Source organism: Lethenteron reissneri, chromosome 26 (assembly GCF_015708825.2).
Source record: "Lethenteron reissneri isolate LAM-NWPU_2019-01 chromosome 26, ASM1570882v1, whole genome shotgun sequence".
In the NCBI taxonomy this organism is placed as follows: Eukaryota; Metazoa; Chordata; class Hyperoartia; order Petromyzontiformes; family Petromyzontidae; genus Lethenteron; species Lethenteron reissneri.
Genome location: NC_083804.1, coordinates 14,549,107 through 14,577,045, shown reverse-complemented (window position 1 = coordinate 14,577,045; position 27,939 = coordinate 14,549,107). Strand labels below are relative to the sequence as shown.

At 52.2% G+C, this 27,939-nt stretch overlaps 1 protein-coding gene across 1 annotated transcript in view; it reads right to left on the bottom strand.

Moving 5' to 3' along the window:
• The window catches only part of RPTOR (regulatory associated protein of MTOR complex 1), a 79,198-nt gene that overhangs the window by 48,125 nt on the left and 3,134 nt on the right, over nt 1-27,939 (bottom strand). The window contains 9 exon segments of the mRNA XM_061560931.1: nt 186-261; nt 4,145-4,289; nt 4,419-4,519; nt 6,293-6,352; nt 6,917-7,095; nt 8,699-8,845; nt 10,888-11,046; nt 17,037-17,119; nt 17,574-17,676. Of these exon segments, the coding sequence (XP_061416915.1) occupies nt 186-261; nt 4,145-4,289; nt 4,419-4,519; nt 6,293-6,352; nt 6,917-7,095; nt 8,699-8,845; nt 10,888-11,046; nt 17,037-17,119; nt 17,574-17,676 (1,053 nt within the window).

Here is a 27,939-nt window from a genome sequence, read left to right as displayed (position 1 = left end):
ATCGGCTTTGGCGCAACCGACGCGATCACTCACGGCCCCCCCCCTGCCCCCAACCCTTCGTACGGGGGGCTCAGCGCCCCTCAAGGAATATTCACACGTGGGATGGAAGGGACAGGAGGGAGGGAGGGAGGGAGAGAGGTAGGGAGGAAGGGAGGTAGGCAGGGAGGGAGGGAGGCTGAACAGACCCTGAATGCGTTGCTGTCTTCGATGATGGTCGGCAGCTGGGAGAGGCAGATGTCCACGGCAAGATCCCACGCCTGCCTGTGTGTCCAGGCGTGTGCGTCCGTGCGTGCGTCCATGTGTGCGTATGTGAGTGAGTGTCCGTGCGTGTGTCCGTGCGCGCGTGTCCATGTATGCGCGTCCGTGCATGAGCGTGCGTGTGTCCGTGCGTATGTCCGTGCGTGCGTGTACGTGCGTGCGTGTACGTGCGTGTGTCCGTGCGTGTGTGTACGTGCGTGTGTCCGTGTCCATTCGTGTGTGCGTGCACAATGCAGCGCAAGGGAGAACGAGAACGTGAGAGGCGCCGAACATTCGGTCGCACGCCCGGCGCCTAATAGCTCAACCAGAGCACCAGTGCACGGGAAGAATCCACGCATGGCCACGAGCTCGGCACGAACCTTGTTGGGGGGGGGGGGGGGGGGGGGGCGCTCAACTGAGTTGCTCGGCAAAAACTCGCAGCTGTGAGGTAGCGAGTTCAAATTGAGATCATTGTCAACTGGGCACAAACGTAAAATCATCACAATCACCATCAGCAGCGGCAGCATCACCGTCATCATCACCACTGAATCAAGATGACCTTGTAATTGCCGTGCTCTTCTTTCATTTTACTATTCTTACTCCGCTCGTGTACCCGGGAAAGCCTCGCCGAGCTTCACCCATTCTTTTTCTGGAGGCTCCCGCCGCCAAATCTTGACGGGAGGTGGGGGTGGAGCAGGGCAACGATACGGTTGCTTTTCGATGTAAAGCTTTCGTGACTGCAGGGATTCATCTTCTTGGTTCCTTCGGTAAAGTCACGTAGAAGGTAGATAATAAAATTATAAAAATAAAACATTATTAAATAATTCTCACATTTCGGCCACAACGCAAGCAGCCGTCCTCAGGTGAAAGACAGACCTGTCTTTCCGACAGACCTGTTCTTCACCTGAGGACGGCTGCTTGCGTTGTGGCCGAAACGTCGTGAGAATTATTTTATTATGTTTTATTTTTATTATTTTATTATCTCCCTTCTACGTGACTTTACCAAAAGAACCAAGAAGACACGGTTGCTGTACGTACATTCTGCAACCGAGTGATGCGCTGCGTCAGCTTTTTAAAACGTCGGCAAACTTTGAACCCCGACGACGGGCACGCGAATTACATCGGCGGGATCGTTTTCAACGTCCGCTGCGAAGCGAGAGACGGCGCGCGTTCTATCGTCGCGGTTTTCGTTTATGACGGGTCGCGCTCGTCACGCACACACACAAAAGCACTCGCCGCAAATGAAGCACGAAAAACCTCGCCTTGCTCGTCAAGGAGCGTAAACCATCACGCGAACTCCGGGTCCCTTCCTCGCAGCAGCGTCGGCTTTTGACTGGCCGTCGAACAAAGACGGTCACCGCGCTTTCTTCCAATATAAGGAAGCAGCTGGAGCTATGCACTTGTACATTTAAATTGAAAACTCATTTCTTCAAAAGTGCTTTTTGTGTTCAGTTTGCCGTCCTTCCCTCGCGCCTCTGATTAGCACGGTTGTCTATGTACGGTGAGAAATAAGTTAAACATACATACATAGACTCGGACAGAGACCCATAGACTCACACCGAGACCAATAAACTCGTAAAGAGATCCATTGACTCACACAGAGACCCATAGACTCACACAGAGACCCATAGACTCACACAGAGACCCATAGACTCACACAGAGACCCATAGACTCACACAGAGACCCATAGACTCACACAGAGACCCATAGACTCACACAGAGCACCATAGACTCACACAGAGACCCATAGACTGACACAGAAATTCACACAGAGACCCATAGACTCACACAGAGACCCATAGAACCACACAGAGCACCATAGACTCACACAGAGCACCATAGACTCACACAGAGACCCATAGACTCACACAGAGACCCATAGACTCACACAGAGACCCAAAGTTTGTTGTCCTTCCCTCAAACCTGTGATTAGCACGGTTGCCTACGTACGGTGTGAAAGAAGTTCAACATAGGTACGCACAACATACATAAAATAACCAAGGTGGCCGCAGGATTGGAACCGCGAACCTCTGCCACGAGGCAGGCGGGCGCGCTACCGCCGGGCCCCAGTTAAGTTTAAAACTAGAGTTCAAATATATCAGCAGCTTTTAGAGTCTTCATCAATCAACCCTTCGTAGATTTTGCACCTTGGCTCTGTCCATGATATTTACTCAACAAAATTGGCATCGGATTCTCCGATTGCTTCATTTCGCTGCCTTAAATAAATGTGAATCAATTAATTTAAAAAAACGTGCTGTCTTCTCCCAGCATCTTGCGGCACCTCGACCTTTCCCAGACAAAAGTATATTCGTGTTCGGTCCCTCCTTTTACTCCCATCACACGGCTAAGAACTCTCCATCACATGGCTAAGAACTCTCGTTATTTTTAATACATTTGGCCAAAATCCAGCTTCCGAGACTTTAAAAGAACAATTCCATTCCATCGACTCGCAGGGAAGGCGCTGATCACCGGGGCTACGCATGAAGAGTGTGAATGAGAAGTACACTAAAAGGGGGGGAGGGGGGGAGGGAGGGGGGGAGGGAGGGGGGGAGGGCACTGAGAATTTCCAGGGCCGTTCTCTAACAATGGCGGGCTCCGCGGCGGGCGCCACTCGCGAGCGGAAATGAATTTGTCTCGTCGTGACAATTCTCCAATATCGGCACGCACAATCGGAATGAAACTCTGGAGAGGCGAAAAGAGCACACGAGGGGGGGGGGGGGTTTGTCGTGGGAGGGGGGGGTGGCGGTGCTACAAATAAAAAATTAAAGGGGAAGAGATATTTTTCAATCGTCGCGGCCAAAAAGTCAACGTGGAAGATGTTGCACCTCGTTGCGCCGAAAATCTAACGTCTGCCAGCCGTCGCTTTGCGCTGGGATAAATGTCCGTTGGGCGGGACGGGAGGAGGGGGTCGAGGGTGGTGGGGGGGGTTGGGGGTGGGGCAGCAGAAGCCGCGGTATATTCAGGCGTCGTACGAAATGAAGATTTTCCCTCTTCTCCCGCGGCGTGGAAATTGGTGTGATCGAGCGAGGGAGGGCTGGGAGGTTGTGTTGGAGGGGAGGGGGGGGAGGGGGGTCGGAGCATTTGGTCGCCTCTCTGGAAGTGATCGCAACGGTGAGAAAAAACGATATTAATTTCGATTATAGGAACGGCGCTGACATTAACGCTGCCTGACAGCGGTGAAATTGACGGCGGTGGGTGATTGGGGAAGGGGAGGAGGGGGGGGGGGTTCTCGGGGAGGTGCAGCGGCACCACGGTGGGGAGCGTGTAGCCCTGCAGTGGTGAGCTGTGGCACCGGGCTAACGAGTGGCTGACGAGTGGCTGACGAGGTGTGGGCTAATGAGGTCTGGGCTAATGAGGTCTGGGCTGACGAGTGGCTGACGAGGTGTTGGCTAATGAGGTCTGGGCTAACGAGTGTGTGACGAGGTCTGGGCTAATGAGGTCTGAGCTAGCAAGTGTGTCACGAGGTCTGGGCTAATGAGGTCTGGGCTAACGAGTGTGTGACGAGGTCTGGGCTAATGAGGTCTGGGCTAACGAGTGTGTGACGAGGTCTGGGCTAATGATGTCTGGGCTAACGAGTGGCTGACGAGGTGTGGGCTAATGAGGTCTGGCTAACGAGTGTGTGACGAGGTGTGGGCTAACGAGTATGTGACGAGGTGTGGGCTAACGAGTATGTGACGAGGTCTAAGCTAACGAGTGGGTGATGAGTGGGGTTCTCGGTCTGGGTGTTGAGTTGAGCTCTGGTTCTGGGCACCAGGTGTGTTTTAATCCACTCTGGAGACCCAGACCAGGGATTAGGAGACGCGAGATCAGCACAGGGAGTCCAACTGCGAGCACTCGGCGTACCGCGACGAGAGAGGGAGAGGGAAGGAAAGAGAGTGAGAGGAGAGAGAGGCAAGAGAGGCTCACCACATGGGGTGGTGGTACATTGAGGGCAGCTTGGGGCAGCTCATGGGCGTGCAGTTGTACGTGCGCATGATGCGTTCCGCCAGCAGGAAGTTGCGGAAGAGGCTGGCCACCAGCAGATCCTGGCGGAAGAGCTTCTGGAAGAGATCTGGGAAGGCCGGAAGAGGAGGAGGAGGAAAGGTGCAGCGCTCCCATTAGCGACGAGCCGAGCGTGTGGCCGTCACCGCCACCTCACCTGGAAAAGGTCAAGCAGGGTCGCCGTGAAGGCTGAGCTCACCTCGAGGGAGGACGTTCCACGCGATGGTGTCGGTGATCGCCGTGAAAATCCAGTTGAGCTCGCCCAGAGGGGTCCTCCTGTCGTTTAGGCGTCCGGGGATTCTGCCGAGGGAAAATTCATCACCATCATCAGCAGCAGCAGCAGCTATGCTCGATCCGCTGCTGGATAAAGGACAGCCCGAGCCGTCGCTGTCTCTCGAGGTCTCGCGGCGCAACAAAGGATCCGCCTCTGCCAAGTTCGGATCCACTTGCCTCCGTGTCCACGTACAAGTCGGCAATATAATCGTGTGTGCGAGGCGGGGGCGACAACACACCGACCGCAAACTACGCTCCCACGCTCGCCCGGGGGGGCTCCCAAAGCGGAGGCACAACGGTCACGTTGCTTTTCGACTTCCAGATTACAACAAGCGCTCCGACCTGCTCTCGTCCCCCTCTTCAAGTAATGATGTTCAAAAAGTTAAACGCACGCGCGCGCACAGCTTGCACAAACACTACGTACACACGCACGTGTGTGAAAACACACTCGCGCGCACACACACGCGCTTGTCTATATATACGCACACAAGACAGAGATCCCCTGCAGAGACTTGACAAGTGCTGTTAGCGAGCAGCGGCCACGAAGGCCGGCACGGCACATGAGGGGGTGGGTGGGTCGCCAGCACCACGCTCGGCAGCCTTTGGTCCCCCCCAGTGACGATGTTTGCACGCCGTACCCGGTGCTCATTAAAGGCTGAGTCGACCCGAGGGGAGGCCCAGGACAGTATTCGTCACTGGATGCTGGCAGTACGTACACGGGAACTGAACTCGAGTCGCCGGGTTCGCAAGCGCAGCGAGCTAATCACCGAGTCCCCGCTGCCCACAAAGACACAGCTTTACCCATATAGCCTTCAGCAGACTGTTGGGCCAAGTGCTGTTAGAGAGCACTTATGAAGGCCGGGAAGGAACACAAGCTCCTCAAACCATCGCTCGCGCGGTCGAGGGGTGGGGGGGGGATGGGGGGGATGAGGGTCCATTTAGTTATCTAACAAAACTAATTAATTTCTTCAATTACCCGACCAATCTGCGTAAATGACCCTTTAACGTTTTCCCTGGCGCTTTAATTTGCAGGGCGATACAAAAGAAACAAAAAACGCAGCGTTGTCAAGGGTGCTCCACGATTTTGGAGCGTGGGGAGGACAACCTTCCCCCCCCCCATTCCCTCCCCCCACCATCCCCCACCTGCTGCATCCCTCCCCCCACCCCTCGCTAACTCAGGTTTAATTTCGTTCCTCGCCGTCGCGTTTGCCGCTTTGGCGGCGGCCGTCACGACGCGCGTCCCCGCTTTGTGCGTCAGGTCGTGACGTTCGTCTCTGTTCTCGATGGTGCGTGCGCGCGAGCGTGAATGCGCGAGTCAACGCCGGCGTGCGCGCACGCAAGCGAGTGAGTCACGGGGCTGGGTTTTTTTTTTTTTAAACAGAGTAGGCACAAAGACGAGTAACGACGCACGACAAAACGATCAGCAAAACAAATCCTCCGTGACGAAACGCCACTCCTGTGTTTCTTTTTGAGAGCGAGCGAGCCGGCCAACGGAGCCGGGGGATAAACTTGTGCCGTGCGGCGATTGGCCGCTCGCCATTTGCTCGCCAGAGAGACTCATTGGTGGATTGTGAAATTGCGAGTTTATTTATTTGATCAAATAACATTGTTCCTAAAGATGTTTATCATGCAGGACGAGTCACAGGAGAGGACCAGTCAGAGTCGAGGACCAGTTTAATTTATTTATTTTGGCGAGCTATGCGCGCTCTTGACTGGGGTGCAACCGCAACAAAACAAAAACATGAACAAGAAACATCTTAAAGTGACTACACGCAACAAAGCAAGAGGATGGGCCCCTACTTCTCGATGAGGTCCAGGGTGACACCAGGCACCAGCTTGCCACTGCTCTGGCTGCAGAACCTGCCACGAACGCACACACGCACACACACAGAGGCACACAACAAACATATCCCCTTTAGCCAGTGTTCTCTTATTAGTCCACGTGCTTGTCCATGTTTTCACCCAGGAGAGCCTCACCAAAGATTTCTTTCAGGAGGTACCTGCCAGCTTTTCAGTTGGTGGCGGGGGGGGGGGGGGGGCAATGGTACTCTGTGTAATCCCAATCGAGTAATTTACAGATGCGTTTATTAAATCGTACGTTTCTATTTTTTTTCATTCAGAGACGGTTGGCGGGCGGTGATAGCGCAAAGAAGTGGCTTATCGTGTGGAAATTGATAGCAGTCGAATACGTGAAACGTATGTTTCTAAACGTGGAGGGAAAAACCCGGAGGAGCCGGAGAAAAATCCACACGACCACGGGGAGAAAGAGAGACGTGCAAACTCCAGGGTTGGGATCGAACCCTCCTGTATACCAGGCAAATTAGTTAACATTTCGCCACCGTTGGACCCAATCAAGCGAGCGAGATGGTCGGCAGGCGGGCGGGCGAGAGAGCGAGCATGTGGATGGCGGACGGGCGGACGCACCATCGCAGGGAGATCTTGATGGGCGTGGTGAGGCAGGAGGTGAAGAGGTCGGCGGGCAGCTCGGGGTTCATGGGCAGCAGTTGCGACGCCTCGCAGGCGGCCAGCTGGATGCAGTCGCGCATCGACGTCGGGGGCATCCCCACCTGCGACAGCGGATGGCTCGGGCTGATGGTCGACACCTGCCGGTGGGGGGGGGGGTGTTCCAAGGACGCGGCAAGGTCAAAAGGTCGGGGGCGGTTAAGGTCGCGTTCACGGCGGAGCGGGCGTGAAACCGGGTCGCCGGGAACGCAGCGCGGCTTGGAAAGTCGAGCAAAATGGCAATGACAGCAACGCTTATATTGTGCGTACAAAGACAACGAACCCCCCCCCCCCCCCACCGTGTAGCCTTAACAGACTGTTTGGGGCAGGTGCTGTTAGCGAGCAGCACCTGTGATGGCCGACACGGCACACGACGGGGCGGGGGGAGTGGGTGGGCAGCACCACCCCCCGCCTCCCCCGGCCGCCTTTGTCTCCCCGGTTGGCGCGAGTTTCCGTGAACAAGGCTGCGAGACGGCGGCTGCGTTTATTCGAAAGCAGCTCGTGCGGTGACACGGAGTAAAAAGCAGTAAACTAAACAGGTGCGGGAGGGCGGAGTTGCGTACATTACAGGAGCCTTGGGATGAAGAGTCCGCAGAGAGGGAAGCAAGAGTCGCGGTGCGGACCGACGTCTGCCATGCGACAGGAGAGAGAGACAAAAACACACAACGCTCCGAGTGAGATTAATATAATTATCACTGCGGCCCCGCACGGCTGCGCGTGCTCCATTTCCAACTCTTGACAATCGCGAACAACAAAAGAGGATGAGAGAGGCAGAGAGGGGGGAGAGAGAGGAGGGGGCAGGGCGGCGGCGGGGGGGGAGGTCTGCCGAGGACGGGGAGAGATTTGGCGGCCGTGAGTTGATGCGGAGGTGAGCGCTGAAGCGAGAGAGAGGCGGCGATGAACATGCAAAGGGGATGCGCAGCGATGGAAAGACCGGGGGAGTGAACGTCACGGACGAGCACACGTGCAGTAGGCCGTGAGACGTTGAGACACCAGACACCGGGCACACAAAGTGCACACGGCTGCGGAGGCATGCGGACATGCGGCTGGTCACTCGTACGCAATGGAACGCGAGAGAACACGTTGACACACACACACAGACGTACATAAAAACACGCAGAGACGGATAAAAGATGGCGAAGATGGACGCGCGAAACAAGCACACGCCGGACAAATACACAAACGCACGCGCACAGAAGCGAACGCGCACGCTAGGCACCCAAACACCGACATGCAAAAGCACGCCGAACATAAACACGCACACCCCAGGCAAACGCACAATCACGCGCACGCACAAAACACACAATGTCACACACACACACTCCACTCACCAGACACACAAAGAAAAATCCCCCGTATAACCTTAACAGACTGTTGGGGCAAGTGTTGTAAGAGAGCACCTATGAAGGCCGGCACGGCACGCGAGGGACTGGGTGACCACCATCACGCCCGGTCGGCATTTGTCTCCCGAGCGGCGATGTTTAACACACCGCACCAGGTACTCATTTGAGGCCGAGTCGACCTAGGAGAGGCCTCGAACCGTTTCAGATAATCGTCAATTGTGTTTGGCCGTGAGCATAAATCGAATTCGGGTCATCGGGTTTGTAACTCGGCGCGCTAATCGCTACCCTACCATCCCCCGCAACACCACATGCACACGCGCATGCACACGCACTCGCACGCGCGCGTGCAAGCATGCCGCACCTCGAGCTCCTGCTCCCTCTGCAGAGAGAACTGCAGGAAGGACTTGACGATGATGCCGGCATTGGAGCAGTCGTACACGAAGATGGAGGGGCTGCCCATCCACGTCTGCAGGTCGTAGATGGACAGCGGGATGTACTGCGTGAAGTTCTGTGACCCGGGCAACACGAGCACGGAGGGCGTGAGTGACTAAAGGCCGCCAGGGCCGGGGACGGCCGGCGGCCATCGCGAGCGGCCGGGCGCCGGGCGATAAGGCGCCGTCGACGCACGGGCGGCGGGATTGCTCGCGAGACGGCACGCGAGCAAACGGGATCGAGATAGGGATTCGCGTGCTCGCGGAGTGGACGACATCATGATCACGGTCATCGCGAGAGCGTCATCGTGGAGCGGATGTCATCACGACGGTGATGGTGGAAAGAAAACCTAATCACGGAGAAGATTACATCACGGTCACAATCTTCGCAAGAGCGAGACCAGATGGCGTGATATGGTTGGGAACATTACAAAAGTGCAGGACGGAGACGGTAAGTGTAATTACAACAATTATTTTTAAAAAAGTGACCGGGCCCGCAGACTCCTCGATGAATCTCAAGACTCTCTTTGCGAAGAGTCCTGCATTGAGACGTGTGACCAATTCCACTTCAAGCAGCGGTTCGGCTTCGAGTGGGAGTAAACCGGGAGGGCAGCACCCGGTGAAAAGCCTCCACATGCACCACGAGAGCATAACAGCAGTTTGCGATCCGAGAGATGGGAGCAGCCGGTTCGGATTCGTGACGCAAAAAGTGCTCGATCAAAACCATCGCACGACCGCTAAATAGAATGTCAAGACGGCGGGCAGGCAGGCAGGGTTAAGGCGGGCAGGCGGCAAAAAACAAACTTAGATTTAACTCCTTTTTACCGTTACTTACAACCAGGACGAACCATCTGCTCTAATGCAAAGCCGGGTAAGCAATAAGCAAGCGTGGAAGCAAGGGGGGGGAGGCAAGCAGAGGGTGCGTTTGCAAAACAAAAACCATCTTTACGCGCGCCAGACAACTGCCCCTGGAATTTTCAATGAGTCACTTTTGTATTTGCAATGAATCGAGATTAATGTTGGTTCGCCTTTCGAGCGAGCGGCACGCTCCCAGCCTGAGGAATTACGATGTTTTTATTAAGGTCACGGAAAGGCCATTTTCTGTCTCTTAAATATATCTTTTTTTCTCTTGTTCGCCATTCCCTAATGCCAATTTGAACGTGCGCTCTTGCAAGTCCGTCCGTCTGCGCCGTCGTCGTTAGCAGGCACCGCGGTGAGTCACTCCGCCCGCCGTTCAAACGTCTGTACAGACTTGCATGCTCAATTAGCCTAAAACACAACATTGGTATGTCATTTGCATGAACGGTGAACAATCAAGTCTTGCAAAGCGCAATTCAATGCGCGAGTCGAATGAACCTCAGTCGCATGGTGGATGATGCATCGTTACGTGCTGATGAAGACGACGATTGTGCAGATGATGCTGCTGATGAGGACGGCGATTATAATGATGTTGATCATGAAGGTGGCGGTGAAGCTGGTGACGCTTGTGATGATGACGCTGGTGATGACAACGACGATGACGCTGGTGATGGTGATGACGCCGATGATGATGATGACACTGAAGAAGCTGACGCTGCTAACAATGACGATGCTGCTATTACCGACCATAACCAAATTTATGGTCGGCAGTAGCAGCATAATCATCGCCCACTTCAGCCATTTTTTCTTTCTGTGGTTGTCCCACCTGATGAAGATTGCTTGTGTTGCAATCGAAACGTAGTGATTTGTTTTATTTTATTTCTACCTACGTGACTTTACCGAAAGAGCCACAGAGTATGGATTCCTGCAGTCACGAAAGCTTCATTTAAGATTATAACCACAGTGACGACGACACCGACAAAAAATCCCACGGCCCTGCTGCCGCCGATAACCGTAAATCCGGATCGATCCGCCCCTTCTCTCCGGGCGCGAGTTCGACCTCGCGACCTTCCGCTCGCGAGCTTCCCGTCCGTCATCCGTTCGTTTCACCCACAGCGTCGATGGCAGAAGCGGCGGCAGCGGCGGCGGCGGCGGCGGTGGCGCGCGGCCCAATCGGCAACGACGCCGCCATTGGCGGCGCCGCTGGCGCGGGGGGAGCGGCGGGGGAGCGACGGGGAGCACCGAGGGAAGAGGCTGGCACCTTGTTGAAGACCCAGATCTCCCCGTTGACGGTGGGCCGTGGCACACCGTGCCCATTGTAGTGGAAGAGCACGCGCTCCTCCTTGGCGTTGCGCCGCAGAGACATGCACAGCTTCTTCACCTCCTCCACCGTGGGGTCGAGGCACTGCTTGTACCGCGCCTGAGGGTCGGAGAGTTTTTGGGGGGACGGCAGGTGCGGGGGGGGGATAGGATAGAGGGGGAGTACGTATTTATGTACGCTGAAATAATTTTGCACCGTGCGTAGGCAACCGTGCTGCACATGGGGGGAAAATACCGGAGGACCCGGAAACAAAACCACGCGACAGCAGGGAGAAAATGCAAACTCCGCATATACAGGCATCACGGTTGGGATTGATCCCACAACCTCCTGCACACCAGGCAAGGTAGTTAGCATCTTCGCTACTGTGGTGGGCGAGATGTGGCCGTCCCATATGTATGTCGAACTTCTACTGCGCCGTACGTAGCCAACCGTGCTAATCGGTGCCGGGGAAGGACAACAAACTAAAACACAAAAATAAGTTCCAACAAAATGAGTCTCCAATCGAAATTTTAAAGTGGATAGCTCCAGTGGCTTCCGAACATCGGAAGGTAGAACATTCCAGACGACTACAGAAAGTGCTTCTGCAGGTGCGCGATGCGGTGAGCGTCTCTGTTCGACGGCTATGCAAAAGCCTCCCACTGCGAGAAGGCCCGGAGAGCTCGCGCGATGATGGTTTATGGCTCCCTGACGAGATCGGCATGGTATTGTGGCAAAGTATGTCGCATGCGATGAGTGCGAGCCCATAACGTATTCGTTCGGAAAAATGGAAGTAAATGAGAGCATCGGCGAGCACTGGACCGGCATTGTCGGCAGTGGGAAAGGGGGGGGGGGGGGGAGAGAATATAGTGCAGTGGGGGGGGGGGGGGGCAGCGGGGGAGAGGCTGTGACGGAGATGGGCCGGTTGTGCGTCACGATTTTCAAGTGTCAATTTAATTTTGTTCAAGCGGAGCGCGAGAGCCGGGAGACCGGGCCAGGATATGAGTCCCGTTTTCCGAGAGCGGTCGAGTGATAATTATAGTGCTGGATACAAACCACATTTGTCAATGTGATTTGTAACTTTGATCCTTACCCGTGTACCGATAGGAACAAAATGTAATCTGAAAATGTATTTTAGTGATTTGCTCACCTTTCCTTTACTATCGTTTTTTGGACTGTTTGTCGTAACTTTCTGACCCACCCTTAACAATATCACGGATTGTTAATGTTGTGGATTTACTCTCCAACACACCAGAGTGCGGTACTAGTAACAATCTGGCATGTTCTGTTTAAGCATTCCTAACTGGCTGTGTCGATGGTGGCGGGTTTAATGACAGATTTATATTTATGCGATCTAACAAAAAAAAGACCTGTATTATGTATAATATTGGTCATGAAAGCCTACTGCGTATTAAACAAATCAAAGAGGTTTAATGAAATAATTCTATGTTATTTGTTAAAATAAATATATAACCCTGTGTGGCTTGACTTTTGGGTCACCCTGTGCATTACATTTTAAGGCTAACAGTGTTGTTATTGGCACACGTGTTGGGTAGTCGTTGTTTGTGCTAGCAGCAGCAGCATCGTCACCATCGCCATCACTAGCAGCGTCATCTTCTTTACCAGCGTCGTCGTCGTCATCATCATCATCAGCGTCATCATCATCATCATGTGGAAACTTGCTGAGCCGCCCCCTGACTGGACGTCCGTAAAAAAGAGCTTCACAGCTTATCGGATTTACCCAGGATAAAATAAAGGATTCTCATTCTGAGGGACACTATGTTGTCGGCCAAAACGACAACAGCAACAAATAATTTAAAAAATAACCAGGTTACAGCCAGCAAGTTCGCCAATAGAAATGGGCGCAAAAAACAAACCGTGACGCATCCAAAATGGTGCGCGGACATAAATCCATGTTTTAATAAATAATCATTTTTAAAAACACGCCTTTGGTGGTGCTGCTACTGCTGCATTTGGCGTAACAAGCCAAAAGCACTCAACACGTTCGTCACTAACACAACAAAAAATGTACACAATGGGTGACATTTCGCAGCGCGCAGAGAGGCCAGAAAGGTATTATTTCGATAACACGAGTTGGAGACAGCACCTCGCATATACCACGGGGGGGAGGGGGGGGCCTGATAAAAATTATAAACTTGTTTCCTGAATAAATCATAAAGCCACGTTAAATAATACATTGCCCCTGTGCCGTAATCATCGCTATCGCCATCATTATCATGAGCAGCGGCAGCATCACCAGTGCGGTGATGCGGCAGAGCGTTATTTGCGCTTTATCCGCTTGTTTGTGGTTCACGACCCCACGGCCGCCCTGGTTAATACCGCGGGGGCGTATTTACCAAAGATACAGGCGTGGGCCGATTCGCCTGGGAGGACATTCATGATCCGGTGATGGTTACTCGAAAAAGAGTAGGCCAAGGTCTGTGCCGGTGCCGCGATCCAAAATTTAAAAAGTTTCAAAAACAAACTCTCCAATTAATTTTTCTTAAACTGGGTAAACCAGAAGCAACATCGCCTGCCCACCCCAGTCCCCCACACCCCAAATTCCTCGCCACTGGCAGACGACTCGCATGCCCGTACTACGCTTTATCTTACACCACGCAAGGACAGCCTGCCAATATGGATCCCCCTAGGCTAAACTGAAACTGGACCACACTAGCCGCCAGGTGTTGCGAGACCAATCCAAAGAAAAGGCCCACAATGTCCCCAGTTTGCCGACAGGCCCAGGCAGTGGTGCAGGGGGGGCAGGGTGGGGAGGGGTGTCACAATGGCCGTGTCAGAGGCAATGAGTCGTCAGCACTGCCGAGGATCCTGGGTTCGGATCCGGGTTTCAGCCATCCGTGATTGAGCCCGGGTTCCCAAGTGCGAGAGGCAATTGACGGCCTGGCAACAAAATAAATATTCCGGAAAAAATAAACTCTGGTTTGTTGCTTAATCGGGACTCAAATTATTCCAGCTTTGACAACAAATTTTTTATCAAATTCAGTTGGATTGCAAATCCGAGGCACACAGGGGAAGTGCCACAAAGTGTGTGAAAATGAAAACAAGGCTTATGAAAATTACTCGAAAAGAATTCCGTGATTAAAAAATGTGTAATAAGTTAATCGTGTGCTTCTGAAATAAGAGCCGCCAGGGGGCGTCTTGGAGCGCTTCACACACACGCAGTGAGCAACTCGGAAAGTCACCTCGAAACATTGAAAGGGGCACCCCCCAGTGGCAGCTGCCCCTGTGTGGTACAGGGCTAGTGGGCCATTACGACGGCCAAGTTGGGTCATTAGTCTGCCAGTAGTGGGGCGATGATTGCTCCTGCCGTGTGTGATCCCAAATTGAGTCATTTGCAGGTCACGTTTCAGCATTGAGATATTTGGTGATTGGCAGTTAAAACTACGAAACTATTTTTATTTTACCAGAAAAGGCCCACTGAGCTATAAGATATTTCTCAGAAGCAACGTGGCCACAAATTATAGCTCAACAAGGTGGCTTATCGCGTGGAAATTTATAGCAGCCAAATGCTCTAAACGCACATTTCTAAATGTTTTGGAAAAAACCCGGAGGGTCCAGAGAAAAATCCACGCGACCACGGGGAGAAAACACAAACTCCCAAATATACAGCACGTCAGAGTCAGGATCGAACCCACGACCTCCTGTGTACCATGGAAGGGAGACAACATTTCACCACCACAACACCCCATCCTCCGCCCACCCGCAGCACCACATCCTGCGCCCCCCCCCCCTCCCCCATAAACAACAATGACGGTCAGGGTCCAATTATCCGAGCCACCAATTTGCGATACAAAACCCAGCGGTTGCCCTTTACCGGAGGGGAGGGGTGGTTGGGGGTGGGGGGTGAGGGTGGTGGGGGGGGAGAAATTACGCTGCTCCCATTAACTCGACCCCAACTGGACGGACACCTTTTCAAACCTCCAATTAGCAACTCGGCCCATGCACGTGAACCGTCAGATGGGCGTCCTCGACGAGGCCACATTACGAGCCTTCTGAGAGACACCCCCAGAGCTTCATTCGAGGTGCTCGGCTGGGTCGGCCAGGTATCGCTGACAGGGCCATGCTGAAACCTCCTGACATTCGCAGACCGAGCATGAAATAAGGGCTACTGTTGAACACATCACGACAGCCTAATGCAGCTTCCGTATGTGTGCACGTACAGAAGAACCCCTCTTAACAACGGTAATTGGTTCCAGTAAACCGGTCGTTAAGTGATTTGGTTGTTAAGCGAGTACAGGGAAATACACGTTAAAGGCTTAATTCGTTCTGATAGCATCGAAAATTACCCTTTTTCACCCAAACAAGTACTTTGTAATATTTAAATGGGTATAAATACGTAAACATACTATCATTATAAACACATAATATTAAAAGAAACATGGTGAATCAATGCAGTAATCAATATTTACTGTACCTACAACAGCCGGTCATTAACAGGGGAAAGGTCGGTAAGAGGAGTTTGTACTCTACACTACTATATACTACACTACGATACACTACGATACACTACACTAGACACAACAAACTAAACCCAAAAAGCAGCTCTGAATAAACGTGCTTTCAATCTGGGACCCCCGCCCCCGGTGCCAGAGACTCAGGGGCAGCGTGGTCCGGTGGTCGCACAACGATGACGATACCGATCGGACGGCATCGTGCTAACTTCGGTGATCAGCTGCGCCAACGTGGAGCGGGAAGGGGTCGCCACCTCTCGTGCTCCCAGCTGCCAGCCAGGCCCAATGGTTTGTGAGCTCGCTTCTCCAGAGGTCGCCCGCAACCCCCCCCCCCCACCACTGCTTCACAGAATTCAGAGACTCGAGAGTCGAATCGCCATGCGTTGTGCGTGTGACTGTGTACGCGCGTGTAGCTGTGTACGCACGTCTGCGTTGCGTGCGTGTGTCTGTGTGTGTGTGGGGAGAGATTGGCGCAGTGTTGACCGCGCCCTCGCGACCCGAGTTCGATTCCCGCTTGCGGCTGACGCCGGCGACAAAATATGTGACCTGGTCCTCCCCTAGGTGGACTCAGCCTCGAGTGAGCACCCAGTGCGGAAACATCGCCACTGGGGAGACAAAGGTGGCTGGGCGTGGTGCTGGCTACCCACCCACTCGTGTGCAGTGCGGTCTCCATCTGTGCTGCTCATCAACAGCATTTGCCCCTTTGTTTCCAGCTGCACGCGTCTTGAATTATGCTTGGACGTTCATGCGCGTGTGCGTCTGTGCGCATTTGCATACGCGCACGTGTGCATGTGGGTCAGTGTGTGTGTGCGTGTCGACGTGCTGTCAGGAGGTCAATGGAAAGGTCAAGGTGCTATGGGTTAAATGACCGGGATGACTGGCAGACGCATCGCCTCTGCTAATCACTATGCGTCGCCTTGCTGTGCTTTAACACAACGAAGACAAAGATCCCCCGTGTAGGCTACGTAGACCGTTGTGACAAGTGCTGTTGGCGAGCACCTATTAAGGCCAGCAAAGGGATGGGATATTACCAGCACCACGCCCAGCCGCCTTGGTCACCCCGGGGGTGATGTTTACATCCCGGGGCAGGTACTCATTTTAGCCCGAGTGACCAAGGTTCAGCCAAGCGGAATCGGTTCAGGTGTGCCACGATGGTAAGATGTTGTCACCCTCCCCTGGTACACAGGAGGTCGTGGGTTCGATCCTGACGCCTGTTTTGGAGTTTGTGTGTCTCTCTCCCTGTGGTCATGTGGATTATTCTCCAGGTCCCCCGATTTTCCCCTCCACGTTTAGAATCAACACGTGTTTAAAGTATAAGACTGCGATAAATTTCCATGCTATAAGCCACTTCTTTAAGCTATCATTTATGGCCAGGTCGCTTCTGAAAAAGAGCTAAATAGATCGGTGGGCTTTACCTGGTAAAATAAAAAATAGTTTAGTTTCATAGTTTTGTTAATTCGTCACCGATGCTGGATGTGAGCGGTATCCAATCCCGGGTCGCTGGGTTTTCGTAGCGCGGAGCACACAAACCACCGAGCCCCGATTAAGACTCAACGCGGTCACAAACACTCGCACGCACGTACGCACACGCGTGCACGCACACCCGTGTGCGTACGTGCACTCACGCACAAGGTCGCATACCCGTGGCTGCCAGCACTCGTACTGCTTCTGCAGGTTGGTTCCGATGGCCTCCAGCGACTTCTGCGGGCCCAGCGAGAGGGGGTCTGCAACGCAGCCACAGCGGCGCCCAAGAGTCAGAGCCATCGCCGCACACAACAACAACAACAGCCGCCGCCATTCGCCACCAAGTGGCGGTGACGTCACCACGGCGCTTGTGCCAGGCCATGTGCACGTTAAGGCCACGTGAAGTGTCGAACGCCCGCTGGCAGGTGTCACGGGACGGACCCAGGTGCCATGGGAAGACTGACTGAGATGACTGGCCGATGCACCGTCTTGTGCCCCCTGCTGTGCCAGACACACAGACTCTGGGGTCTGTGAGCGAGTGCCACTAGGGGGGTGGGATGGCCAGCACCAACGCCCATGTGTTTACACATTGCCCCAGATACTCATTTGAGGCTAAGTCGACCTCGAGGAGGCCTAGGACTGATTCAAATAATCGCCAAATAGAGTACGGCGTGGGGGGGGGGGGTAGTGGGTGCAGGGGAGCTTGTGACTCACCGATCCAGCACTCGAGGCGGCAGCATGGCGTCGTCTTCACCACGTCCGGGGGATCGACGCCCACATTGAGACACAGAACTAGCGCCACGCTCACCGTCTTCATCTGTGAGCAACACCGAGAGGGGGGGGGGGGTGGTGAGTGCGGGGGAAGATGCGACAGGGAAGCAGGCACGAGTCACTCTTGAGCCGGCTCCACAGCTGATGATCCTGATCGGTTGCCCAACTGAAATCCGCTCACGTTAATGAAATCGCCTGCGACCGCTTTGTGCACCAAAGACGGCCACCGCATCGCGCGCTTTCAGATGCGCTTCTGCGGCCGTCCAGTCACGCTCTTCCACTTTGAAGGCGGTACAGCAAGTGCGGACTAATCTCCATCTGTTCCATCCGTGTGGAGTAGTGTGTTGCCCCCCGCCTTGCACACGTGGTTCTTCGGCTTCCTCCCATGGCTTAAAAACAACCATACAATGTAAGTGGCATTGGCCAAACAACATCAAGTATTGAACAATTTTTTCTAATACCAGGTGAGGCCCACTGAGCTATATCGCTCTTTTTCAGAAGCGACCGGACCACAAATGATAGCTCAACGAAGTGGCTTATCGCGTGGAAATTTACAGCAGCCAAATATGTTAAACGCACGTTTCTAAATGTGGAGAGAAAAAATCCACACGATCACGGAGAGAGAGACATGGAAACTCCAAATAATCAGCAGGCGTCAGGGTCAGGATCGAACCCACGACCTCCTCTATACCAGGCGAGGTAGTCAACACCCCATCGTGGTACCCAATACTACAAAAATTACCTCCATGGCATTACATACTGCAGCATTCCCTCCCGTAAACAAATTTGGCAAGACCCTCCTGAAAAAGAGTCTTGAGACTCAGCCTGGCATGCGTGGGTGAACAAGCGGAGTAATAAAAATAACCCTGCGGGTGGAATAGTTAAATAGCTTGTATTACTCTTAACTACTGGGCATCTGTGAAATAGAGCTTCCGAACTCATCGGATTTCCCCAGGATAAAGATTGTGATTCTGTATTTGTAATAACCAGATCCTCTAGGAAGCTACAGCTGTTGCTGGAGTGTGAAGATGTTCTTATCAGAAGCTGGTTAATAAATAGCGAATTATAATTGCCAGCAAAGGTGAAACAAACTAATTAAGTAGATAACACATTTACTTCAAATATCCAGCATCCTTCACATATCAATCACTCTCCACATAAAAAAAGTATTTCTGACACAACCCACAAGCCACACTGATTCAAGACTAGCAAGCTCTTGACTGGTTTCAACATACAGCGTCTCATCAGCAGATTCAGGCTTGCCGAACCAACGCTGCCAAACTGCCGATCGTACAGGCAAGGACCATTTCTTTTCAAGATGGGTCCTAACATGCAAGATCGTCACAGCCAAAAAGCATGGGCTGGCAATCCAACCCATGAATTTTGTCTGTGACGATCTTGCATGTTAGGACCACCACCCCCCCCCCCCCAGTACCCCAGAGCAGTGAACAGATAAACAAGAGAGGAACAAACAAACGCCACATGGCCATGGCGGTGTGGAATGTGCTCTCAACCCTAGGCTTTCAGAGGCCCAGGAATTTTAAGAATGTATATTCAAATGCCTGTGGCTTATTCAGCCAAACTAAGGCGGCCCTGGAATTAGGGATAAGGGGAGTTACGAGGGCTCTGAGGGCTCGGTGTCTCAAACGCTTATTCACTCTCAAACAAATTATTCGGTGATGCTGTTGCCGCGGCTGCGTTGGCAGCGGGGCCTTGAAACTAAAAAGGTGAAACGGCAAGTCCTCGCTTAACGTGCGGTGTTCACGCAGCGCGTTTTCGCTATAACGCGGTTCTTCTATTAGGGAACACTTTTCGCACAACGCGGAAAGCACCTCTTTATGATGCAGAATTTGCACCCCCCGTTATAACTAGGAAAACGCACCATTATGACGAGGAAACATGCGCCTTTATAACCCAGAACACATCGTTACAAGGTGAAAACACGCACCGCGATAACCCGGAACACACATCGTTATAGTGCAGAAACACGCGCCGCGATAACCCGGAACACACATCGTTATAGTGCAGAAACACGCAGTGTTATAACTCGGAACACACATCGTTATAGTGCAGAAACACGCGGTGTTATAACCCGGAACACACATCGTTATAGTGCAGAAACACGCGCCGCGATAACCCGGAACACACATCGTTATAGTGCAGAAACACTAGGTGTTATAACCCGGAACACACATCGTTATAGTGCAGAAACACGTGCCGCGATAACCCGGAACACATCGTTATAGTGCAGAAACACGCAGTGTTATAACCTGGAACACACATCGTTATAGTGCAGAAACACGCACCGCAATAACCCGGAACACATCGTTATAGTGCAGAAACACGCGCCGCGATAACCCGGAACACACATCGTTATAGTGCAGAAACACGCGGTGTTATAACCCGGAACAGACATCGTTATAGTGCAGAAACACGCGCCATTATAACCCGGAACACGTATCGTTATAAAGCGCGGAACACACACCGCTATAGCGCAGAACATGCACAGTTATAGTGCGGGGACGCACGCCGTTATAACGCGGTTTCTGAGCGGTCGATGACGAACTACTTTCTTGAGCTGCGCGGCTGAGCGGTACAGTGATACGACACGCGGAACGATACAGTAACGCGGTGGCAGCATACCCTCAAGTTACTTGTCCCGCCATCTCACCGCGCGGTGTGCCGTAGTTAATCATATCTTGCCAAACTTTATCGTCACATTATTTATGGGGATATGATTTTCGCCAAACGCGGCACTTTTCAGGAACGCATCTCCTGCCGCGCTGAACGAGGACTCGCCATGCTGGGCGACGTTTAGGGACATGTCCCTTCTTGACACCGTACAGACGGGTCGAGTGGCCTAAGTGCTCTGAAAGGCCATTGCCCCTCTACTATATAGAGGGTAGCCCAAAGATCAGGACACAGATAGGGTGATTCTATTTGTTTCAACACTCGCATAACATCATTTTGATGGTTTATACTTCTTAAGTTAACTATCTATTATTTTATTTGGATTTTTCTTATTGCTTTGAGGGGGTGGGGTCACCTCAAATCATCGTTTAAAAAAATCGACCACCCCTCTAAATGAATTAATTGAGACAATAAAACATACATTAACGACTGTTCAAGGATAACACACTTTGCAATCTTCTTTTTGCAAAGTCCTACATCCATTTCAATAGTGCCCTCGTGCATCATACATACATGCGTGTTAATGGCAGTTAGTTTCAACATTTGTTGATATAAATTAAAATTACCCTCCGACTCGTTCAAATAAATATAATAACCCTGCGTGTCCTGACCTTCGGACCACCGTGTATATTTTGCTTTAAGGCCAACAGTGTTGTTATTGACACACGTATTGTTTGTGCTACACTGCCAGAGCAGCAGCAGAATCAGGTGTGTAAATTTGCTGACCCGCCCCGACTGAACATGTGAAAAGGAGCTTCATAGCTCATCGGATTCTTCCAGGATAAATAAAGAATTATGATTTTAACGTGGTCAAATGGAACTGTTCGCTTCACTGCTGCAGTATTGACATTATTGTTGTTGTTGTTGTTTGAGACCCATTCAGATCATAACTTGCCAAGTTTAGATATGCAGTTAGGTGGGTTGGTGAGTAGGTGGGTGGGCAGATATTCAGGTCGGAGGGAGGGTAGGTATTCAGCGAGTTGGTAAGGTGGGAGCTTGGTTGCCCAGTAGTCTTTATTTAGCCCCGGGCAAGAACCCATCTAGACCCAAACTCCCCTTGCCAGGGAAAAACAAGCACGGGAGGAGGAATGTGGTTGCAGGATGGTGGGACAGAGTTGGGACAGGAGGGGTGGCGGGAGGGTTGGTGGGGGGAGGGCAGTGGGTGGCGGGGGGGTGACCATAACACAGCGGTGTTGTGGTTTTTTGTGGAAGTGAGTTTCTAGGAACCCGGATTGCGGCTTCGGACTCGCTCTCTTGGGGAACGGATTTGCAGGGGGCAGGCGGCGAGCAGCGAACCCCAGGAAGCGGCCAGCACCGCAGCAACAACTGCAACCGTAATGAACGTGCGCCTTATTGTCAATTTTACTGCTGGATGAGGCGCCGTCACCCGCCGCCTCGTCGCTCAGTAAGGGTTGGGCAAACGCAGGAGGGACCGGTGACTGCTTCGGACGTTCGCCGTGGCCGGGAATCGAACCTCAGGTCGGGCCCCAGGGTCAATAACGGCGCGGCGTGCCGACCCGCAGTGGCAATGCCGGTGAAAGAAGCAATCACGGTGGCGAGCCGTGGAGCAGAAATGGCAACTCACTTGGAGAATCACGGCGGAAGGAAACAACTTTGTCCAACGGAGCCGCGTGTGCTGACATGCAGCTTTCACTCGTCACGCACATACACAAAAACTGCTCACCACAAATGAACCGCAATACCTTTGCTATTCTCGTCAAGGAGAATAAACCATCATGCGAACTCCGATCATCCTCTTTTGGCTAACCATCGAACAAGGACGGTCACCACATCGCACACGCTTTCAGATGCACTTCTGTGGCCGTCTGGAACTCTCTGCCTTCCGATGTTAGAAAGACACTGGATACCCACTTTCAAATCATCGAGATTGAAAACTTATTTCTTCAGAACTGCTTTTTGCGTTTAGTTTGTTGTCCTTCCCCCGCACCTCCGATTAGCACGGTTGGCTACGTAAGGTGCCAAGGAAATTCAACATACATACATTTTATTTAATACTTCCTTTTTTATGCTATTCATTGCGCGCGGTTGCACTTTATTTTACTCAGTCGATGTTAGCCGCTGAGGTCGTGACGGGTTTCTTGCATCACTCCTGTTGCTCCATGCCCCCAGTACCATTCCGCTGGAATGTGCACTGATGCCCACTTTATTGAGGGCTCTATTGGCACGGGAAAAAAAAGACTGATTGATTGATTTAGCTACAGAGGCTGTTGTTTCTGAGGCACGGGTGGGTTCGATGCAGGGTGTGTGTGACGATAATGAGGATCCATTTATTAATAAGGATTTTTGAGCTTGTGACGATAAGGAAAGATTTTCGATTCGGACACCGCATGCTGTTTGTATGCAATGGGTTCACGTTGTCCCTGCACGCCTCTAGAGGCGCTGCCATTCACCGCAACGCTAAAATAAGAACGGATTCTTGCATCGAATTGCGACCTCAACTGCGACAATTTAAGGCATGGACACATTCGACACGCGTCTCACAAATAATTGACAAGCCATACTTTCTTAGAAAAAAAGACTGTAGGGGCAAGTGCTGTATAGCGAGCACCCATTATGGTTGCCATGGCACAAGAGGAGGTTTTGTGGCCAGTACCGTGCTCGGCTGTCTGTACCTTCCCAGTGCTGATGTTTACACTTTACGCATGGTATTCGTTTATGGCTGAGTCGACCTAGGGGAGGCCCAGGGCCGGTTCAGATAATCGTCACTGATGTTTGCCGTTTCTACACAGGCACACTACAATTTGCACAAATTTGTACAATTACACAGACACACATACACAGTAAAACCACACCCACTGCAACACAATCACCCCCATACAGTACAATCGCCACCTGCCCACTAATTTAAGGCCGAGTCAGATCACAGGGAGGCTAAGAACCGGTTCAATCATTCAGCACTGTTTATCAGTTGTGAGTGGAAATCGAACTCGGGTCGCCGGGGTTTGCCTGGACACAGTGCGTTAACCACTGCGCCACCGCTCCCCATACAGCACAATCACACACGTCCACACAGCCCACGTGGGTGTGTGTGTGTGTGTGGTGAGAGGGGGGGGGGGATCGACTCTAGCAATTGGGCAAAGCTGTTACACAACCGATCTCCCACAGTGCCCTACCTCCCCACCTCCAACTACTCCCCAACCCACAACTTCCCGACACCACTCGCCCATCCCAGCACCCAACAAAGGAGCACTCAATTAATACCACGCACCTACCCCCTCCCCTGCCCCGACCAGAAAGGGCCAATAAATTATGCATTCGTGGGGCACCGCGGGAGGTGTTAGCACCACGCTTCCCTGCGGTGGTGACGGTGGCGGCGGTTGGCGGCGGGAGTCGAGGAGGCGGCAAGGGGGCTGAGAGACAAGAAGAAGAGCGGTTGGAATATTCATCGCAACAATGCAACCTTTTATTTAACTCAGAAAAGCCAATGTCGACTGCGAGGCTCAAGGCTCAAGCTACATCAACATTTCTTTGGCCGATTGCGCCGAGGATGGGTTCTGAATGTGCAAGGTAAACGGAGAACCCAGACGAAAACCCCCAAATCTGGGCATCGCACTCCCACCGTGGCGAGATGTTGGCCACCTCGCCCGGTTTACAGGAGGACACGTGGGTTCGATCCCGACACTGACGCCTGTTGTATATTTGGAGTTTGCGCGTCTCTCTCCCCGTGGTCGTGTGGATTTTTCTCCGGGTCCCCCGGTTTTTGCCCTCCGCGTTTAGAATCGTGCGTTTAAAAGTATTTGGCTGCTGCTAATGCATTTCCACGTGACGATAAGCCACTCGGATGAGCTGTCATTTGTGATGGCCGGGTCCGCTTCTGACAAAGAGCTACATAGCTCAGTGGGCCTTACCTGGTCAAATAAAAACAGTTTCGTTTTTAAAAAAAATAGTTTTTAGTTCAAGTTTCGAAACGTAGGCTTTGCGACCAATATCATCCAAAATACAGGTTTCGTGTAAATATATTCTACTTACACGATCTAACCCAAAAAGACCTGTAAAAAGGAGAGCGCTTCAACAACCTGTTTGCACTACCGCCCGGATGCTTCGCTGGCCAGGCTTGAGAGTTTCACATGTGTCTCTCTCTCTCTCCAGTGACCCGCAAAGCCCTTGCCCTGCCTCCAAAGCACTGGATCTGAAAAGGCTGCGGCAGCGGGAAGGGGGGTCGAGTTCTGTTAGCGTGCGCAACTATTAAGGTCGGCATAGCACGTGAGGGGTGTGTGGCCAGCGCCACGGCGGGCCGTCTTTGTCTTCCCGGAGCTGATGGCTCATCAAGTGCTCAAGGCACTTACGGCTGTGTCACAATCTAGAAGGAGGGCCCAGCCACAGGGCCACTGATGTTCCCGCCTGTTCACAAGGCCCAGTAATACTGTACCAAACACGGTGCAATGCACTGTACAGGGTGGTCCAGATGTCTCGTGACCCCCCCCCTCCCCTAATTAATTGACCCCTAACATTTTTCCCCCTTTGCATCTTCATTTCTGTTTTAATTAAACCTTAATTAAAATAATATTAAGTTTTAGAGAATTAAATGGGGGGGGTCACAAGACATCAGGACCACCCTGTAGAGGACAGACAGCCATGAATGAGGAGGGCGGGGGGAGGGGAAGCTGGGGAGAGGGTGTCTTCGTGATGACTCGTTAGGGGTGCGAGCGACAAGATGGGAGGCTACAGGGCGGAGGGGAAGCCAACGACGGGTACACATACACCACGTGGCAGCGGAGTTACGGCGTTACGTAACACATTCATAACAACGCTTGATGAAAACCACGCAGAAGGCCCACTGGTACGAGCAAGTCTCCCTCTCTCTCTCTCTTACGAGCGAGACCTTGAACCGCAGCCAGGAGTCGAACCCCCGGTTGGCCAGTATCGCGGTACGGTCCGCAAACACCGCTGACAACTTATGCCGATCCTAAACGTGGCGCACGGACTAACGCATGCAAGCAAGCAGTATCGCTGCTGCTGCTGCTGCTATGGTCAAGGGAAGGGGACGGCTATTTTTAGTAACGCCAGTCTGGCAGGCGGCCGGTAAAAAAACTTTGGTGAAACCGAGCCGCGTGCTGGAACGCCGCGGCCAAATGGATCATAAGGCAATTGTGGAGCGCTAGGGGGCAGGGGCGGGGGGGTAACGCATTAGAAGTGAGGGCCACAGAGGTGCAACGGACCCACAACGCCGTTTCCTAAGACCCATCAGGCGGGAGAGAAAGGAGAAAAAGGGAAAGTTGGGGGGGGCAGTCAACCATGTTTCAACTCTCAGAGCAAGAAATGTATCCACATTGAGCGCTAAATGAAGTTTCATGCCGATGGGGGGGGGCGGGGGTTTCGGTAACAGGGCTGAGATCATCAACTCGCTACACACAAGAGCCCGGTTTTAGCCTTCCTCTTCTCCCTTGCCCATTCTCTTCAACTTCCCCCACCCCTCCACTTTCCTAACCCTAACTCACCCCTCGACCGTGGTCAATCACTCCTAATCCCTCAGCATGCTCCTGCCACCTAAACAATTTCTTCGTTTATACCGGTTTAAAAAAATTATGTTCAGCAAGCGCCTTGATCGAAGGGCTGCCTGCAGTCGAACCCAGGATCTCAGCGGTGCCGGCAGTCCTCAGTGTGTATGTTCAGTCTGTTGAACTTATTTTTTGCACCGTACGTAGCCAACCGTGCTAATTGGGAGGCGCAGTGCCGACTCAGCGCTCTGACCTATAAACCTCTCTGCGCCACCTGGCCACATTTCTAACGTTTTAAACATGGCAGCGTTAATGACTTTGACGCGCCAAACCCATCTGCCTCAACGCACACAATAAGCACACACCTCAACAATTCTCTCCGCAAACTCATCACGGTTAATTACCCTTTTTCCCAAGAATTGTCAACTCTTCTCCTTGTCGTGATGCTCCACGTGCATCGAATGAAACTGCCCTGAGCGTTTAAAAAAAAGCCAATCGCTTCCCGGTTAACTTTTAACAGGGACTTAAATTACTTGATCGTGTATCAGAGTAATTGCTTTTGAATGTCACCCTACTCCACAGCTCACGTATATATCTTTCCTGAAAATACAACTTCAATTTTTTTTTTATCCTGATGCTGTTTTAGCATTAATTCTTGTTGGAAGCTATGAAACCATTTTTTTTATTTTACCAGGTAAGGTCCACTGAGCTATGCAGCTCTTTTTCAGAAGCGACCTGGCCACAATTGATAGGTCAACAAAGTGGCTTATGTGGAAATTTTTAGCAGACAATTACTCTAAACGCATGTGACTTTGAATGCGACATTTTGCTAATAGTCGAAAATTTACGTTCATAAATTCGCGTCTGCAACGTATTGCTTTGTGTGACAAAGATGTTCCTTGAAATAAACTTTTGGTCTCAAACATTTAAAGACACATCTTACCATAATTAAACGGATCGCGTGTCGGCGCAGGTGTGAGGAGGCAGATCGCGAGAGGTGGCGGAGGTGGCGGCGGCATGGGGAGGCCTTCCTCCACCAGCAGTGGATTGATTACGGTTCACGATAGCGACAAAACAAATCGCGCGCGCGCGGACGCGAGTCGCGGGAACGCGAGGCCCAGCCGTGTTGAACCTTTGCTCTGTGGCTATGTGACGACCTTCATCTGTGGGGGTGGGGGGGCGGTGACCCATGGCCAGGCGGTAACGCGTTCGCCGCTTTTTTCAGAGCTACAAAGGTTCGTGGCTCAAATCCGGCAGGCTGCCCTTCCCTGGGCGCCACAGTGATGAGACGTTAACTGCCTCGCCTGGTATACAGACGGTCGTGGATTCGATCCCGACCCTGAAGCCTGTATATTTGAGTTTGCAAGTTCTCCCCGTGGTCGTGTGGCTTTTTCTCCTCCACATGTATAAACATGCATTCAATAGAATATTTGACTGCTATGCATTTCCACACGATAAGCCACTTCGTTGAGCTACCGTTTGTGGCCAGGTCGTTTATGAAAAAGAGCTATATAGCTCAGTGGGCCTTGCCTGGTAAAATAAAAATTGTTTGTTAGTTTAATTGTTGTTTATCACTGCAGGTGAATTAACTTAAAAAATATGAGCTGTCTGCTTCGCCATGGACATTAAATACCCCATGATGTCATTCGAAAAGAGGAGGCCGGAGTACTACTTAAAACGTGTGCGAGTGGAGTTAATATATTTTCGCCCTTGCTCTGCAGTGTATGTTCTCCCCAGTTCCCTGCATGAGAATATCCTGTAACCGGTGGAGAACTAAAACCAAACTATTTTTATTCTACCAGATAAGACCCACAATGTTGTCTGACGTCCAACCATATAGCCACACGTCGAGTGTATTCATAACCACACAGAGCGAATTTTGGGTAGATAGGTTAGCCGCATACAACGCAAGATCGCACAAACCGAACCCGCAAAGCGAGGAAAATCTCTACTTGTACCCACTGAGGGTGGTGTGGAAAACCAGAGGCCATCGGATGACTCACATGGGCCCCGCACTCTGCCCCGTATCACATTTCTCTAAGAGCAACATCATGGTGGGATTGGGTACAGAAGATGGAGTGGGGAGATATGAGGGAGACACGGGCTCCAGGAAGTGAGATGGGGCCCCTACAGGAGCCCAGGGAGGGGACTGAGGAAAG